General features: G+C 45.5%; 1 protein-coding gene across 1 annotated transcript in view; it reads right to left on the bottom strand.

Annotated features, from left to right (window-relative positions):
* The window catches only part of PPP1R14C (protein phosphatase 1 regulatory inhibitor subunit 14C), a 54,131-nt gene extending 50,519 nt beyond the window's left edge, over positions 1-3,612 (bottom strand). Inside the window, exon 1 of the mRNA XM_050894015.1 lies at positions 3,334-3,612. Within this exon, the coding sequence (XP_050749972.1) occupies positions 3,334-3,612 (279 nt within the window). The remainder of the gene's footprint in view (positions 1-3,333) is intronic.
* Between the last annotated feature and the right edge of the window lie 14,489 nt (positions 3,613-18,101).

Here is an 18,101-nt window from a genome sequence, read left to right as displayed (position 1 = left end):
CTGTGACCACAACCTCAGTTTCAGTGTTCACAGAAACCAGAACAAACAGGTTATAATACTTCATTTTTTCAATGAAGCAGCTCCAGAAACAAACAGCCAGACTGACACTCACCTGAAGCACTTGACCTGAGTACATTAGCCTGACAAGTTCTGGTGCCAAACAAATCCTGCTTAAGAGTCTCTGGTCCTACTAAAGTTTTCTACCTTGGTAACCCTTTACCATTCAGGCTACTTTTTATCCCTAAAGTCTGCATCATGTGGAAGTAACCTTTCTAAAGCTGATCTTTGTATCACGGATCTGTGGTCAGCATTAAAAATAGTCTCAAAGAGCTCCTTCTAAACCACTTCCCCCCAACTCCATTATCTTGCTTGGCATCCAATTTTTAAAACTAAAACTGTACCACTAAAGACAAGATCCACTAGAAAAAGAACATAAACCTGTCTCCTTATTTCCCCAACCTCATCTCCTAAACCTTGTCACCAAGCCAAGACAGGCTTATAGTTGACTTAACTTGCAAGTACTTGAGAGACTATGAATACCTGTTTAGCTTTGAATAAAGGGAGTCTTTCTGCAAGTATCCACTTACTGATGAATCTCAGCATAATTTAATAGAAAACATTATTTAAATGGAAAACACTGCGCAGGCACTACATTTATGCAGTCCCACAAAGAGACACCCAGGTCTTCTTGCACATTTTCAGTGCACCACGCTGAAAGCGCCCTCTTCTTATTTCTGCTCTTCCCAGAAATGGAGTACATTGCTCCTTAGAAACAGAGCTCCGAGTCAGAATAGCAACGGAACACTGACACTGGTTAGCTCTTTCAGGATTAGCAACCCGATGGCTATTTCTGACATTCTGGAATATTTCAGATTGTTTCAGAACTTAAGTGTCATCACATCAGGAAGTTATGGTACATCTTCCACAGAAGTTAAAGCAAGCAATTCCCACCCCCCCACCCCCACCTTCAGACAGGGTTATTAACTGTCTGCATAGGTGATTAAGTTTCAGCCTGAGCGCTACATCTGTAAGCCTAAAAGTAATTGAAGCAGATTCAAGCAAAGCATCCTGCATTAAATTGCTATTGTCTTTAATCACTACACTCATCATGCATCTTCAACTTTATTCTGATAGCATATTAATTGCTTGACCTTTTCACTACTGTCACCCGTGCTGACACTGGAGAGAGTTCATGCATAACAGTAAAGAAGAGCAGAAGAAGACTTAAACATTTTGCCCTCAACCTTCAAAGCTAAAAACGTTTTCATCTGTTGCGTCAAACCATCTTTTCCCCTAAAAGTCACCTTAGAAACTGAATCGTCAAAAAAGTTCTTTTTATGCAGCCATATATGGTCCCCATCTTGATGGAGAGCCCTCCTTCTAAAGCAGACCTGCTATTTCAGTCAGAGGCGGCAATCACAGTGAGGAAAATGATGAAAGATTTTTTTTCCTCCAGCAAGCCAGTTATTTGAATACTGTGAAGAGCAGCAGTAATTCCTCCGGACCTTGGTTTGGTCCCAGGTATCAATCACATCCTTTCTTACACACAGAACAACTACGCCTGTACGTTAAAAGCACACAGCACAAACAGGCCTGGTGCTTTTGAACACAAGTCAAACCAGAGGCAACAGATCCAGTAGGCCAGCTACTAACTACATTATCAGCTCAGGCAGACACAAAATCATCAGTTCATACAAACAGTTGTAAGTACTTCGGACCTCAGAGAAATCCTTGCAGCCTACAGGCTATGTGGCCTAACAAATCACGAGGCTGGAGAGGCAAGTCACACCAAGATGGAGAGTAACAACTGCTTATTTTTAACCAGAGTTTCCATTTGTATCTTTCCTTCCCTTAGTTCATGGATGTGAATAGTTAAGAAGGTTTAACTTGTCACATGCACATTTTTTATGAGGGCAAGTCCTTCTGACAAATTTGCTGATAAACTGGTTTTGAGATGAAAGGAAGTTTCTTTAAACATTTGTATTATGTACGTGCTAGCTATTCAGGCCTGGTTATTCAGGCCCTCACATCCACTCAAGACATCCACACCTCAGGGACTGTCAAGCTCTTGCCTTCCTAGCTGCAGACTACCCGGGAGCCCTGGGGTGAGATGTTGGCTCCAGAGGTGCTAGCTGCAAAATTCACATTTGGCTTCAACAAATCTCACTTCAGAAGTCTCTAATAAAAGTGAATTAGATTACTGATGGGAAAAGTATGTGCGAACCTCAGTTTAGACTTAACATTTTGATTCTTTATAACAGTAAATACTGGAGGTGGCAGGGAGGTAGGATCCTTGGGGACTAGAAGGTCTACATTTCTAATGAAGCTTTGACAAAACCAAGTACTGATTTTGCTTACAACATTGTCATCTCTATGGAAGATAACAGTTACTATTCCTCTGAATAATCTTGAAAAATCCTCCTGTTCACCTGTCCTCTACAGAAGAAAATTCATTCTGGCAACACTCACTTTTTGCCCAGAGTAACAGAAAAACAGGTTTGATATCTACAAATTAGATACAACACCCCACCTCCCACCCCCCCAGTATTTTCGATTCTCATCCTAATGATCTTCTAACTGCCCACTGAAATTTCCTGGCTCGTATCTACCCCGCTCCTGGAGGCCGGGGCAAGACAAAACCATGGTCTAGCGGGAACCGTACCCGCACCGGAGTCCTTCCTTCACAACAGCCGCCTCCGCACAGCTCCCGCGCAGCTCCCTCCTCCTCCTCACCCCCCCCCCCGCCCCGCAGCACACCGCTCTCCTCTCCGGCCCGGCAGGCGCCCCGGCGCACGGCCAGCTGGCGTCTAACGGGGACCGACACCCCCACACCCCCCCGCAGCCCGGCGAAGGCGCCTCCGCGCCCCGGCCCGCCCTGCCCTGGAAGGCTGCAGGGACAGCGGCTCCCGGTGAAACACCGCCCCGGGGCGCACAGCCGCGGGAACCCGGCGCCGCCCGGCACCCCCGGACCTGCCGGGGCACCCCGGGAGGAGAGGGGCCGCTCCGTGCGCGGCCGTGTGGTAGCCGCCGCCTGCCCCCAAAGGGCGGTCCCCCCATTCACCTCGGGGGAGGACGGGGCTGGGGACACCCTTCCCCGCGGGACAGCGGACGCCTTCCCCCCGGGACAGGGGACGCCGCGGAGGCGCGGGGGGCGGCGGGCCGGGAATGTCATTTGGAGGTGGCGGTAACAGCTCTCCCCTGCCCGCAGCCGAAACGCGACTCGGGGCGGGAGAAGGGGGCGGGGGGGGGCGAGGGAGGCAGCGGCGGGCGGGGGGACTGCGGCGGCAGCGGCGGCCGCGCCGGGGAGGGGACCCCGCCACCCCGGCCCCGCACCTCGCAGCCGTAGAGCTGCCCCAGCTGCTCCACGATCCACTCCTCCAGCACCAGCCGCTTCCGCAGCTCCTTCCGATCGTATTTCACCGTCACTTTCCCCTGCTGGTGGCGCCGCTGCTGGACCTGCACCACCGCCGCCGACACCGAGTCCTCCCGGGAGGCGCCGCCGGAGGAGCCGCCGCCGCTCCCGCCGCCGCCGCGGGGGCTCTGGAAGAAAACGCGGTTCCCGCCGCCGCCGCCCGCTGCCGCCGCCTCGCTGCCTCCGGTCGCCACCGACATGCTCCGCTCCGCCGCGGCTCCCGCCGAGCCGAGCCGAAAGGCGCCCGCCCGCCGCTACCGCCGGGCCGCAGCAGCAGCCGCCGGTTGCGCCTGTGCCTCGCTCCCCAGCACCTGCCGTTTAAAGCCTCTCATGGCACAGCGGCGCAGCCGGCCCCGCCGCCGGGAGGGCTGGGCCCAAACCGGCGGGGGGCGGGGACAGCCGAGGGGCGGCACCGCACGGCACGGCACGGCACGGCACGCCCGCCGCCGCCCCGGCCCGCCCCTCCGCGCCGGCACCGCGTCCCGGTCCTCCGTCGGCGGCGCGGAGCAGAGCGTGGAGCACCCGGAGGGAGCCGCGGTGCCGGCGGCGGAGCTTCTGGGCCGCCCCGGTGCCAGCGCGGCGCGGGCGGCTGCTCCTCGCCGTCGTCGGAGCCGGAGCGGCGTGTGCCCGCGGCGGGGCGCTCCCCGGGGGCTCCCCAGGGACTTCGGCTGCTGGGTGGTTTATGGCTTTTTTGGGTTTTAAGGAAATGCAGTATTGCCCCGTCATGCACGCTACGCTTATAAAAATTGTATGTCTGCAGCATTAAAACGCAGAATGCGATCGTTTTCATCTCTCCGGGGAGACGAATGATTTCAGGGCAGTGAACCCAAACAGAAAGCAAATATTTCGAGCTATTAGCAGTTAGTGTAACAATTAGCCATTTGGAGATGGCTGTCTTTCTAAAAGGCACCGGTTAGCATTACTGTTTCCAGCGGCTTTGTGTCTCTCAGGAGGCACTGAGTGAAATCTCCAGTGGTCTGTCACCTGCACCAAAGTATGCCTACGACTGCAAGTAAGCAGCCAACATAACGCAGGCGCTGCTTAGGGGCCCCGGACCGTCCCCGTTAGCACAGAGGTTTGCCTGTGACAAGGGGCAGAAGCCAACCTCCCACGCATGCAGACCTGGGACTGGAGGCGCCCGGTGTCCCAAAGCCCGGGTACGGCTGTGGGGACCGTCCCCTGCACACACTGAGCTGGCGGGGGATGCCTTAGGTCAGCAAGGGGCAGAGGGGAAGGGGGCATGGATCGCCGACCGTAATTACCTGGGCACATCTGCTTCAGTCAAATCCTTGCTGCTGTTCGGCATGCCCGTCTGGTTGCGGTGGCATTCCGGCCTCTTCTGCTCTCTGCATTTGGCACACTACTGAACAAGAGGCTAGCATGAGGCATTTGAGCCTCATCAAGCTGTTTAGGTAAAACTCAGCTTGTACTGCTAAAGAGATCATAATCTAATATGATCAAGAGATAAAATCTTATTATTGGTCTTAAATGCTATGATAGCTTTTAGATTTTCATCTAAAAAAGCACCAGTTCTTCAAAGCAAAGCGTATAAAGTTAAGTTCCTTATCTGTATTTAGGGACCACGTAATTTTCAGAGATACTGAGCCACTGCAACTAGGCATCAGTGTAGATCACACTTGAAGCTTGGGCTGCAGGCAGAGCTTGAGGGAAAGCCACATCTCACAAGACTGACTTTATGCAAGGAGCCTGTCCTAACTGCTGGGCAGTCTTCTCTGCCATTACCCAAGCAAATCTCGACTTCCAGCTGCAGCTGGGTAGTGCGCCTGCCTGGCTTTTATAAATCTGGGCTTGGGTAAATACAGTAAGAAAACACCATCGTCAACAACTTGTTCTTAAAGAAACCAAAAAGATGCAGAGGAGTTTTTGAAAGAGGGGAGTGGCTGCCTTTTAAACTTTTGTGTTTGGAGTGGCCTATAATTTGGGTCTTCAGCTCTGCATGTCATGTTGGAAGTCTGGTGCTGACGTTCTCAACCACAAAACTTGAAACTTTCCTGTTTAGAGCATTTTAATCTTTATAGACTGATTTTGTTTTCAGTTGCTGAGAAAAAAAATGGATTAATGCAAAAGAAGGTAAATATTGCACAAGAGGCTTTTTAAAGCCATACTAAGCGTCATACTTGCTGTTCCATGGGATATAAAGCAGGAATACCCAAATTGTCACCATAATAGGATATTTTCTGGAGTCAAAAGAATGCTGAGGTGTTCCACACTGGAACTAACCTGGCTGGAAAATACTGAGAGTTTTGTTCCCTGCTGTAGCAAATATCAGGTGTACAGATGGCTAAAATATTCTCATTGATTCTGAGTGTGAGAATCCAAAAAGCCTCAGCTGAAGGACTTTTTCAATACTATTATTAATAGGATATTATCATCACTGCAGACATTTAAAAGCTGGCATCCGCTATTCAAATAGCACTTCCGCAACACACTTAAAGTAGAAAATGAGGTACTGGTGATTAAAAAGCATGTCCTCAGAGGTTATCATTTCAAAGTTACAATTCTAACATAATGCATAGTGGTTGGTAAACGTGGGTGGATGAGAAACTGGTAGAACTGCCAGCATTGTCATAAGGCAGTTTTATGTGCCATTGGTTTTTCATTCAGTTTTTAAAGCAAGTGCATTCCTCAGGAAGCCAGGGCAGAAAGTGCTGCCAAGAATCTTTCCTGCAACAATTTTGCTTCATTTGAAAGAAAGATCTAGTTGTTTAAAAGTCAAAGTTGAGCAAAAACGTTTAGATCTTCTAACGTCCTGGGAATGAGCAATGCAGCCCTGTGTGGGCACAATCTCTGCTTCGCTCCTGAGTGGCTGGAGGCGTATGAGAGCATTTCTTGGAGTGAGAAGTTTCCTTGCAAATACTTCTCCATACCACAACGGAACCATTAATGGTTACACCCATAACACAGACAAGACTTCATGTGGCAGAGGGAGGAACAATCCTTCCCAAGCCTTCAGCCCCAGTTTCAGACCTACCTTGAGGAATGAATTCAGGGCATAAGAGATTAAGCTTCATAGGCGAGGGTCTTCCAGCAGCTAAAGCAAAATCACAGTGCTGCATTTCATCTAAAGCTAATGGTTGATCAATAAAACCAAAGGGGAGATAAAATACACCACTGAAATATGGTGTGATCACCACTCTCTCAGCGTGATCATGTCCAGGTCTCCCTCACAAGAACATTGTATCGGGTGACAGGATAACTAAAGAACAGGCAACATGAATTAGAAAACACCGAAGGCAGAGGAACACTTGCATCACCTGCACTTCCCTATGTTTCTTTCCCAAACAGTGGATGTGGGAATCTCTTGTGAATGTAAGCACCATGAAGCTGTATCCACTTCCCATGCACGTATGGCATGGTCCTAACCTGTTTTCCAGTCACAGAAAATATTAAAGAGCATCTGGACTAATTTTTCAGGAGGCTTACGCAGTGACCCTTGAGGGTTCAAGGCCCTGAGCACTAATTGCCTGTTCATCTTTAGTAACCCTGTTTGAGAGCAGGTATATTCTCTTCCTGAACAATTGACACTTCCATCAGTGCTGGCCACAAATGTCAGTGTTGACTCACTTCTGTGGCTAAAAGGTTCTTCTCTAGGCAAGCTTGCTATTTCGGAAACAAAGTTTAGGCTTGTTATCTTCAGTGATAGTCTAAATCCCCATTTTCCTATGCTGTCAAATACTACACTGGCCAAAACCAAGACCCTTTTTTATGCTGCTCTCCACAAGTTTTCTTTCCCCGGAGGCTGCTCAAAGGAAGGACCCCTGCAGCTTGCCTCTTCTCCATGGCTTCCCACTGTTTCATAGCAGCTTCTCTTAGATGTGTCCATGCTCTTTTCTGAACAACTTTGGAAATAAGAAGTTGCTAGACTCTGAAATAAACCAGTCTGTGTCATGAAATTTCATTCAGTTTAGTATCTGTTATTTTCCTGAGGCATTTGCTCTTGAAGGCATTCACGTGTATGTAATTTTGGCGGTTTCTGCTTCAGATGACGATGTGTTCAGGAAGAAATTAGAGTCGAGTGGAAGACTCACAGATGGAGATTTTCAGCAACCCAGAATTGATTAAACTGCAAAGTACACATCAGTTGGTGATTTTACTTCCTTACTGAAATGCACATTAGCCTTTACATGTTCTCAGAATCATAGGAGTTGTTTCATGCTTGTATTCCTTGGCTTGCTAACAAAATACTTGAGTTGGGAGTTGCCAGGGAATCTCCTGCGTGTGTAATGACAGACTCCATTATTTTTCCAATGCTAGACAGTCTTTGTCTACCAGCTACCCCGCCATTTAAGAGCTCTGTGTGGCACCTTGTTGGTGAGCTGTGAGACTTTGCTCCAGGCACACTAGCAAAATTCACTGTTGCAGGGCTTCTCTTTTGCACGATTACTGGAAACTTCCGTCAACCAGATAGTCTGTCTTGTGCCAGGTGACTGCATCTGAGGAGTCTGAAGGCACTGTCCTGAGCTATTTAATGTTATTTTTGTGTGAGAAAAGTGTTTCATCGATGAGGAGCCTTGACACCCCACTCAGCTCGGAGGAGGTCTCACCCCTGTGGTGTGGGTACTGGGGTCACGCTTGTGCATTGCCTTGTCTGGATCAGTGTTGCCATCCTCCCCATCAATAAGCAAAAGCAGTTCAGGGGGTTACTGCCATAGTTCATAAACCACTGCAGAACTAAGCTTTGCTTTCATCACAGCGGTAGCCCGTGTGTGTCAGACAGTGTATAAGTGCCATTTTTGTGTCTCCTATTTTAATTTAGCTTCGGGCTATGAGCTGTTAATGGGTTTTGTGTCTCTAAGTGATTTTCTACTTTGCATGTCCTAATTAATGCCCCTCCCTCTGACTGGTAACTTCCTTGTGTCCCCACACGTATTATGATTTTGTTTTCATTTTCAATCGCTTTTCATCTGTTTGCGATATTGATGTCCCATACTCCAAAGACACTGTGTTCGTCTCAATCTATCATTCTCAGCACTGCTGACTTTTTGTTCTTGCAGCCATCCTTTTGATGCTCCAAACCCCTACTTTTTTAGTTTGTTTTGCCTTTACTGAAAAGCTCCTCAGCATCTGGCTCTTCCAAATGTTTGTTAGCAAGGGCTGCTTTTTCCTCTTTGTCCTTTCTTGTAAAGGAGAGACTACTGGCTCATTGCTTAACCCCCCACTGCAACACCTGTGGTCAAAGCAGTAATTCTAATACTAGTCGTATAAAATAACGACACAAAGCAAATATTTGTTACACTGGAGTGTTTGCTCTGGTCCCTCTTGCTTCTGATATAATCTGGTTATAGCTTGAGACTCTCTGATAATGAAACTTTGGAAGACTTGCATTTCAAGAGGAGATTGTTGGGTACTTGTGAGTTACACAGGCTAAGCTACATTCAGGTACAAGGTAAATGCTACATGAGAGGGAGAAAAAATAGAAGAAAAAATAAATTTGTACGCATACACCCATTATTTCCTGCAAAGTAAGTGTGCACAGTGACAACCTCTTCCTGTCTCAGAGCAGAGATCCAAGCATGGGATGTGACTGAAGCCTCATTTGTCCCCTATACCAGTAGTGGCTGGAGATTGCGATGCCCTGAAGTCTGCCAGCGGTGGCCATTCCTCTGTGGTGGAATTCCTCCAAACTCTCACCTTACATACACAGTGTAGGACCACACGATACATCTATGTAGCTGCTCCCAGACAACATGGCTAATTAGGACCCCTGTATACTAGCTGTCCATAGGAGCCTCCTCTCCTTCCCTCAGTCCTGCCTATGGCTGCCCAGCCAGCGTCCTCAGGGAGAAACCTGCCGTTTGGGCTCCTCCTGAGTGCACGTCTTGGCAGTTTGCATGGCACGCAGGCGCCATTCGGCTCTGGCTCTCCCAGCTGCTCTTGCAGTGGCAGCGGTGAGAGAGGATGCCAGGTCCTTTAGAGCAGGAGGTCTCTCTGGAAGGGCTCCAGTTTGTAAAGGTAGGCAGTCTGGGTGCCCACTATTGGGTCTCAGAAAGCGGTCAGAAATTCAGAGCACTCCCAAGTATCAGGTACAACATCCCCGAGCATCTCTGGTGCATGCTGTTCAGTCATGTTAGGATACACAGGCTGTGTTGTCATGGTACTTTGTGTTGAGGATAGGTAGCACCTAAAGAAGAAGTAGGTAACCTCTGTTTACTTGCACTTGCCCTCAATAACATCAGCAATTCCTGGTACAAATAACCTATGATTGTTCATCTGAGCACTACCACCCAAGCTGTCACTTTTATTTAGAAAGATGTGGACAGCCTTCCTTTCTTCTGGAAGGGATTAGTGGGGAGGTAGGGAATCAATAAAGGAAAAGATTTGAAAAAAAGCAACAGCAAAACAAACCATGAAGCGGGGCTGGACAATTAACACCCCACAGCCTCTAGTAATATTGATTGTTGTTTTGCCCTTGAATCCCACTCTGCTTACACAGAGGTATTAACCCTTTGGTAAAATACAAAGGGAGAAAGTTAGTGACACAGATAAAGTATTTGTATTAGTCCATAAAAAGAGACAAACAAAAATATTAAAAGAAAGTATGGGTTAGCAAGTGAGACACTCACAATATCTAGATTAATAATATTCTGGATCAGTTGCCTCCCAGACTGGTATGTGTCACCTCTGCTACACGCTCCATTTCACTTGCACTCAAGAAATAATGAAGAATGATAATAAGTTATTCTGCATAGCTTGGCCAGTCTGTAGAGGAGGGACATAATGTATTTTACCCATTTTGCTTGGCAATTAGTGGTGAGTGATGGGACTCAGGTGGTTGGCTCTGGGAAAAAAGAACTTGAAAAAACTGAAAGCTAGACAGAAAGCAATCACTCGGCAATTTGGGTGCCAATACTCCTGCTTTGCCTCATGTCCCCTCATCCCTGCACCTCAAAGTATTCTGCAGAAGAATGTATGCAGAGTGAGCCCAAGACTGTCTAAAAACTGGCATAGACGTGTAGCTAAAACCTGGCGCTGTTCTTGGTTGTTACACGAGAAAGGTATGCTAAACTTCCCCAGTCCTTAGTTACCTCCTTTGAGAAAGCAGGAACGATACTGGGCTGTTGAGCATGGCAAGAGCCTATGGTCTCTCTCTGGCTATAACAAGAGATGTCAAGAGCACAGAATTGTTAAAAGCATTAAGTAATTCATGCCATCCCAGTGCACGTTCTTTCAAGCTAAAAGCTATTTTGATGGAGGAAGCATAAACAATCAAGAGGGCTAGCTGGTGAAAGCTATCAGCTATGGTTTGAATAGAGAACAAAATGAGGAGCAAAAGTAGAACAAGCTCTACTGCTCAAGTGCCTTTCTGGAAGATTATTACAAGAGCGCTGAACACACTTTTCAAACCTTAAGGATATTCCAAGTTGCCACTCAAAATCTAGTAAATGAAAAACATGGAGGATGCAGGCATTGAAGAAAGGAGATCAGCAAAATGTAGAGCAGCAACAAAACTAGTTCATCAGTTTTATATGTATATCACAGGATGCAATTCAATAAAAGAAATGCAAACGCTCCATATTCATCTGGAGTAGTCAGCTGCGCAAATACATGATTGGAAAATGTGAATTTGACAGCAGTTCTACCAACAAGGACCAAGGGGTTCTGAATCACAGACTGAACATGAGTCAGAAACATGCTGTCGTGAAAAAAGCTACATTGCAGTGGGATGTATAAAGAAGTGTCATGCATATGAGACGTGAAGTAACTTTACTGTGCGAGATTCTGCGGGTAAGGCCCCTGTTAAGAGTTTGAGACTCCAGAAGAGATTGGACTAATTTGGCAGAGATTGGAGAGAAGCAACTGGAATGACTGGAGGTCTAAAAGACATGCCCTTTCTGCAATAACCTCCAGGGAAAGACTAAAGGAACCAGAAATATTTCATTTATAAAATGCAGAAGTGTCAATAAAGCCGAGGGAAATAATGTGCTCTCAATCTCATGTGGTGAGCGCAGGGAATAATGAGCTTAAACTGAAGCAAAGGAGATTTTGATTAAACGTGATGAAAAAATTTCCAATGGTAGGGATAGAGAAATGGCAAAATACGCTGCCTAGGGAGGCTGTGGAATCCACATCTTCAGAGGTTTTTCAGAAAGAAAAAAGCAAATATTTGTTGTTTATTTATTTCTTTACAGGGAGAGTTTATCCAGCCCTAAGGCAAGGAGATGAACCAGGAGCCTCTCAGGCTACACCTATCCCCCTAAGCTCTCCAGGGCCAGAAGCAGGCTCAAGCATTGGTTCCCAACTACTCACTAAGCTACCAGTGGAGCTCAGCCCTGCGCTGGTCACTGTCCTGGGGACCTAATCTCCAAAGATTGTCCCCAACAGCCACTACAGACAAGGCTATCACATTCAGGGGGAAAAGTCTTCAACTGCCCTCAGGGCGAAAGAAGAGGTCATGGCCCTGTTTCTTGTAAAGACATAGCCTAACAGTGCCCTCCAGTCCTAATTTCTGTGGGTATTTCTGTACCAAGCTATTTTTAACAAGAAGAATCCAAAAGCCCTCTCTAAATATGTGCAATTTAAATGAATTAGCTTTTATGTGTACAACAACCATCCAGCTCTGGGGCATTCATGCAATTTTGCTGCACTTAGCAGCTCATATAAATAACATATGAAAAGAAATATTTCATGTGCAAGCATAAGATGTTCATAAATACAAAACAGTTATAATAATTCATTGTAATATTACCAAGATGAAAGTCCCATTATCCTAAGTACTTTTACAAATCTGTAGCAAGAGACACTCCCTGTCCCAAACTTTGCGCAGTATGGTTCGAGACAACAGAGCAGAGGTTAAAAACACATGGTCATGTAAGGCATTTGGTTACATAAAGGACTTTTTTTTAAGTGTAAAAATGAGATTGTCTGTAGTAATTTTCAGTATAAGGCACAATTTAGCATTTCCTCCCCCACTCAGGCTTAATTCATTTTCCAGGAGATTCAGCTCAGTAAGGTTTATACAATGGTATGACTGCTTCAAAATTTAATTTTCTTGTACGAATATACATATTGGTTAATTTGTTAAATACCTGCCTAGATTGCCTCCATTTAACAAGCTTCAAAGAACTGGGTAGTACAGAGATGATTTAGGAGCTTTTACCTACAGGTATTGTCCTATATTTAACTTTCTAATTGTAATGGGAGGAGAGTGAAACACTGTCAGGTTCAATAAACACAAGTTACTCTTTTTAACTGTAGTCAACTTTAAAGCTATTCTGTCATTCCTGGCCTTGCATGTTTCTAAGCACCACTGAGAGTCTGGGTATCAGCACTTCATAAAACTGTTTCCTAAAGTGAAATTCAGAGAAGTGTTTGCAAAATGGGCCCATATATTTCTTGCAGTACTGAAAATACCATCTACATCAGGGTTATTCTCTTTTCCTTTCAAACCACCACAAGAAAAACACCACAGGCATCAGCTAGTTAGTAACCTCTTAGTGCACTGATCTGTTTGATGTTCACAGGAGGGTTAGTCAATATATTAGCCTTAGATAGGGTACCATTAGTAATTTATGCATTAATTTCATTACATAGCTCAATCTTCATCTGCCCCACAGCCTGCAAATGCTCCTCCATCACGCACTACTATGTAAAATGTGAGTTATTAAAAAATAAAGTTATTAATTCTATTTATATTTTGGTCCTATGCAATGTGAAAGGCACAGCATTGAGGTATGTTTGTAATGTTTTGTACTTAAAAAGTGGCATTATGTTACTACTTTTAAATATGGCACCCTAGCTAATGTTAAATTAATCATTAATCATTTAGGGCATTTCTAATTATTCTTATTCCTAAGCCCCTCTGTATTGATTCTCAAAAACTCACTAGATTGACCTCAGAAAGAACCCTTGGCATTTGAAAAAATCACATGTAGATATATGCTAGCTTCTGCGGGTTAGTACATTAGTAATTCATCTTTACAGAACAGACAATAAAATGTCCCTGGTATCTTGTAAATGGGAAAAGATTGCAATCTGCCTTGGATCATCCTGAGAATGGGAGAAGGAGCTTAATGAATCAAAGAAAAACCAGGCAGAAATTGAATTTGATAAGATACACCTGCTAAATTATGTGCTTTCTGATGATGAGGCTGGATCTAAAGCAGCTGTTCTAGAAAAAGTAAGGTGAATCTGAAAAAACTAGAGAGGCAGAGCATATGAAAAAGACTGAACCAATGTTTGGTGCTATGTGGAATGGTCCTTCAGCTCAGGCATGCTGTTGTTGAATTATCTATCTATGCCTATTTTTTTATATATAAGTGCACTTCACATTCATCTTTTTTCTAGCAACAGTGTGTTTATATTCATCCATCTAAATTATTCCTGGAATGATACATAGTACAGCTCTGTAGCACTAGGAAATGAGGCAATTATAGGTAGAGTTAATAAATCCACTTTGACTGCCCTCCCCTTTCAGAGCTGAATCCCAAGCCCGTGGTTAGGTAGCTACGTTTTCTACACAGTGCAGGAGGCACCTCAGAAGAGCAATCCAAAAAACCTCCTGCTTTTGCAGAAGATGCCTGAATTGAGTCCGAAGCGGTGAGCCTCGTTCAGAATTGCCTTGGCTGATTCTGAACTAGAGCTAGAAGCAGCGTAGCAGCGTCATTGCAGCACTTTATTTGGGTTTATATACCCGGCTTCCCACAGCGTAACTTCAGCAGAGGCTGTGGGGGCTGCACTGGCAGGCACTGGGGTGGCTAGAGCAGTCTCCTGGGAGGAGGCGTTTTTTTAGGGTAATTCTGAAGTGATCCTAGAATCAACCTCTCCAGCTTTCTACGCGAGTCCTCTAACTACGAGGTTGCTATTTAGACAGTGGAAAACAAGCATGTACTCACTACATCACCTTAGCAGTTGGTACGCCCCATCACACCCTAAAACACTTCTGCCAGCAATTGTCTTGAAAAATACTATTAAACAGCCTTTCTACAGGTTTTTCAGTGAACAGAAGTATTGCACTCTTTCATTGCTGGAGCCAGTGTCTCCTGCCAGGCTTTCTCAGTTCTCCTCCCTAGCATTTTGCACCATAGGATTTTGGCCTATGGTCTGTTAGTGAAAAAAAAGATGCTTCCATGAAGAGGCACATGCCTGACTTCATCTCTAGTGTGATGCTAGCAGTTCTGCTAGCAGAAGCACGTCCTTGCATGATTCAAAAGAAGGCAGCACAGCGCTCGTCTGAGTTACGTTTTTAGGAATCTCTTTTAAAAAAAAGATAAAAAGAAAAAAGATATGTTCCTTATTGGCTGAAGGGAGGTAGAGAAATTAATTCTGAATTTATTCTGAATTGATAGTACTTTATATTGCACCATGCCTGGATGAATATATTAGACTGTGCAATATTATTATTATAAGAGATATGGTATTAATGGCAGTAACTATTTTACCATTAAGTAATTCTGCAATAACCAGCTGTTTCTTTAATAGTGTTTTTACCCGGCTGATCTCCATCTTTCCTATATTAGCTATGGGATTTGTGAATCTTCTAGGTTCATAGATTAACATGACATGACATGTTTCTTTTTATGTGAAAGTGTTTACAGTATATTTATCAAAATTAATAGAAGGTTTTAAATAAGCCCCTCTCATAGCACAGCTAGGTTGTTTATTTCCAATTTTCTTATGAGTACTGTCATTAAATTTTGTTCCTCATAGCAGAGTCCTCTATATTGTCAGTAAAGTCAGCTGAAGTGTTTTCCCCTTTAGTGTTCCCATTAGCCACAACAAATCTTTCTCTTGCTGCCTGTGCATGCTCTGACTGCCATTTCAACACTGACTCATGACTGAGAAGAGATTAAGACTTTGACTCGACAGGTTGTAATCCCCTGCCTGCAACGGGAATGTCTGCTGCCTACAGAGCAAAGAAGGGCTCTGATATCTTACAACTGCCAGTCCGTGCCTAAGGAGGCATGATGGCCCCGTCTGATGTAATTCAGCTTGTCCTGATTAGATAGGGGGAAAAAAATACACACATATCTAATTGAAGCATGGGAATTATTTTATTGGATTACTAATGCACTGGCAAAATCTATGGTAACATTTATTAAATAAGTGTTTGGTCACATGTGTAACCTGGCTCACTTCATTACACAGGATGAAGGTTGGAAACTGCATCCTGTGAAGTGGTTGGAGCCTTTCTTGACTGCTGAACAGGCAGCATTTTTCATGTTCTTTCCAAATCATCCTTATGATTCACAACGGTCTTCTCTCTCTCTGAAGCTTTATATTCTTGCACAAATGCTAAGAATGGCACCTGTTCTACACAACATTGCCAGTGCTTTCATATGTATTCCAGTATATTGCATACATTGAAAAAAACTTACCTTAATTAAAATGTAGCAATACAGTTACACAAAACACACCTCTTGTATTTTCTTATGTGCTTAGTTTCCTACCATCTGCTTTGCACATAATACTCATGCTTGTGGAGCAGCTTCCAGGATTTTGGCGTTTCTATTGCAGATGCCATGCTTCTTCCCTGTTACAATGCCAAGCTTTTAATTTGAAAAACAACATACACAGGTTATACACTAGCTGACAAAGCTGAAACAGTGTAACTGAAGAATAATGATTTCTGTGGGAAACAGCTTAAAAAGCCTGCTAGGGCTACATCATATCGAGTTGGCAGATACTAAGTCTCAATTTATATTTAACTGTCATTAATTACCGTACTGAGGTAATGTACTCATCCAATTTAGAAAAATGCCAGAAAAGTCCTGAGGATCATTACAAAAGCCCAGTTTTCATTAATGCGCTTCGAAGTGTGGAACTGTACGCTGTGTTTTGCTTCCCAGAGGGCATAGCAGGGAGGAAGACAAAAGCAGATTTATGGCACTGATGCAACAGGAGGACCCTGCCTGGTGTCAGGGGACTCCCTGAAGCCACTCCATGACCCAGGCCACGCTGGCTACAGGGCATGGGCCATGTCATCTCTCAGCACAACATCTACGGAGCTGCATCTCTGGTCCAGGTTGGTGTTATTTCAGTAAATACAGCAAAGTATTATTACCATTATTACTATTATTACTGTTATTATTTTCTAATTTTACCTCCTGGGTGGGAAAAATACTGATTTCATAATTTCTGTGATTATTCCTAGGACTTTTTCTCCCACACTCCTTTCCCCACACAGAGTTTTGTTTGTGTGTTTCAGAGCCTTTTGCAGTGATGAGCTGCTTCAGAGAACTACAGAGCTATCTTTATTTAGCAGGGGACTTTGAATTAGGCTTTGAAACTGGGCTGCTGTGGTTTGCCTTGCAGACTGGCCATTTTCTCTTGCCTTTTTTTTTTTTTTTTTTGGCAACCTTCATGTTGATTTTGTGGCTGAACTTCTGCAGTGTTCATCCATGTCTGTGCTTGTCACCTGCCTTTGCATCTAACAGTACAATTCTGTCTCCTGGTAAGTTTTTTTCCTGGTCTTCCCCTCAGCAGAGGGGACCTTACTGCACAGAGCGGAAAGGCTGCGTCATCACCTGTTTGACCTGGAGGTCGCCCCAAGCGGGGCCTGGGGAGAATGGGGTGAAAAGTTGAGCTAAGAACAGGTGAAACGGAAAAAAAAAACCAACCCAAAACTAGAAACAGGCCCTGAAACTTGGGAAATAATCCCAGGGCAGCTCTGTTTATAACTCATTCCTGACTTGTTTCTGCAGACGTCCAAAAGGTCCTGCTCTCCCAGCACAGACACAGGAAGGTTCTGAGCGGAGCCGTGCCGGGGCACCGGTTAGGGCAGGTCATGTCGGTGTTGTCTGTGGAGCCATGTGGCAGCTTCGGATGTGCAAAGCACCGCTATTTCCCCGCGATGCTGCACCCGTGCCCACTCCGTGCTGGCATGCCTGGAGGCCACAGAGGCCCGAGCAGGCCACCGCACAGCTGGTAGAAATCTTCCCGCTGCCTGTTCTTCAGACGTCCATCCTAACCCCACTCCTCCTCTGCATGCCCAGTGTAGAGCCTCAGCATGAAAGCCAGCCCCACTGAAGTCAAAAGCAAAACTCCATTTGAGCAGATGAAGTTCAGCCAGTGTCTGGAGCCACATAGTGGGTCTCCTCATTCTTAAAGCAATGTCCCAGCCTTAGCAGATGTGGAAAAAAGACTGAGCAAATGCGCAACTTTTGAGCCGTGTGAAGGCTTAGAAACAGAAGAAAACTATTTTTCTTTTTGATGTGATGCATCTTAGGGGGAGGGGAAGCTGGCTTGTGATATCTGAACACCTGGGCAGTACCTAAGGGCCACTTTCACAATGGGCTGGCACTAATCTAAGTCCATGCGTCCAGGTCCTCAGCTGCTTATTCTCACTGCCGCTGGTGCCAATGTGAGCACTCCTGCAGCTGCACAGTCATCCAGACCAGGGACCTGATCCACCAGAAAACATCCTTCCTTGGGTGAGGTAGGGAAGGAGGAAGGACTTGACCCCAATACAGCTGATGCTGATGCATGAATACCCAGGAGGTAGCAAGGAGAGACATTTGGGCAGGGGGCAGGAAAAGGTGAGATAGCCCATTTTGGAAGTAGCTAGTGCTTAAGTCAACGTAAAATGATGGTTAAGTCACGTACTCAGGTAGCAAAGTGTGTACACCCATTGCCTTTTCAGAGCATAATGCTGGACCTCACAAAAATGAGGTTATACATCAGACTGTAATATGTCATTACCCAGCACAATATCAATTCCAGTACTCATATA

The sequence above is a fragment of the Gymnogyps californianus genome, chromosome 3 (genome assembly GCF_018139145.2).
Source record: "Gymnogyps californianus isolate 813 chromosome 3, ASM1813914v2, whole genome shotgun sequence".
NCBI lineage: Eukaryota > Metazoa > Chordata > Aves > Accipitriformes > Cathartidae > Gymnogyps > Gymnogyps californianus.
The sequence above is the reverse complement of the archived record's forward strand: the minus strand, read 5'-3'. Positions and strand labels throughout refer to the sequence as shown.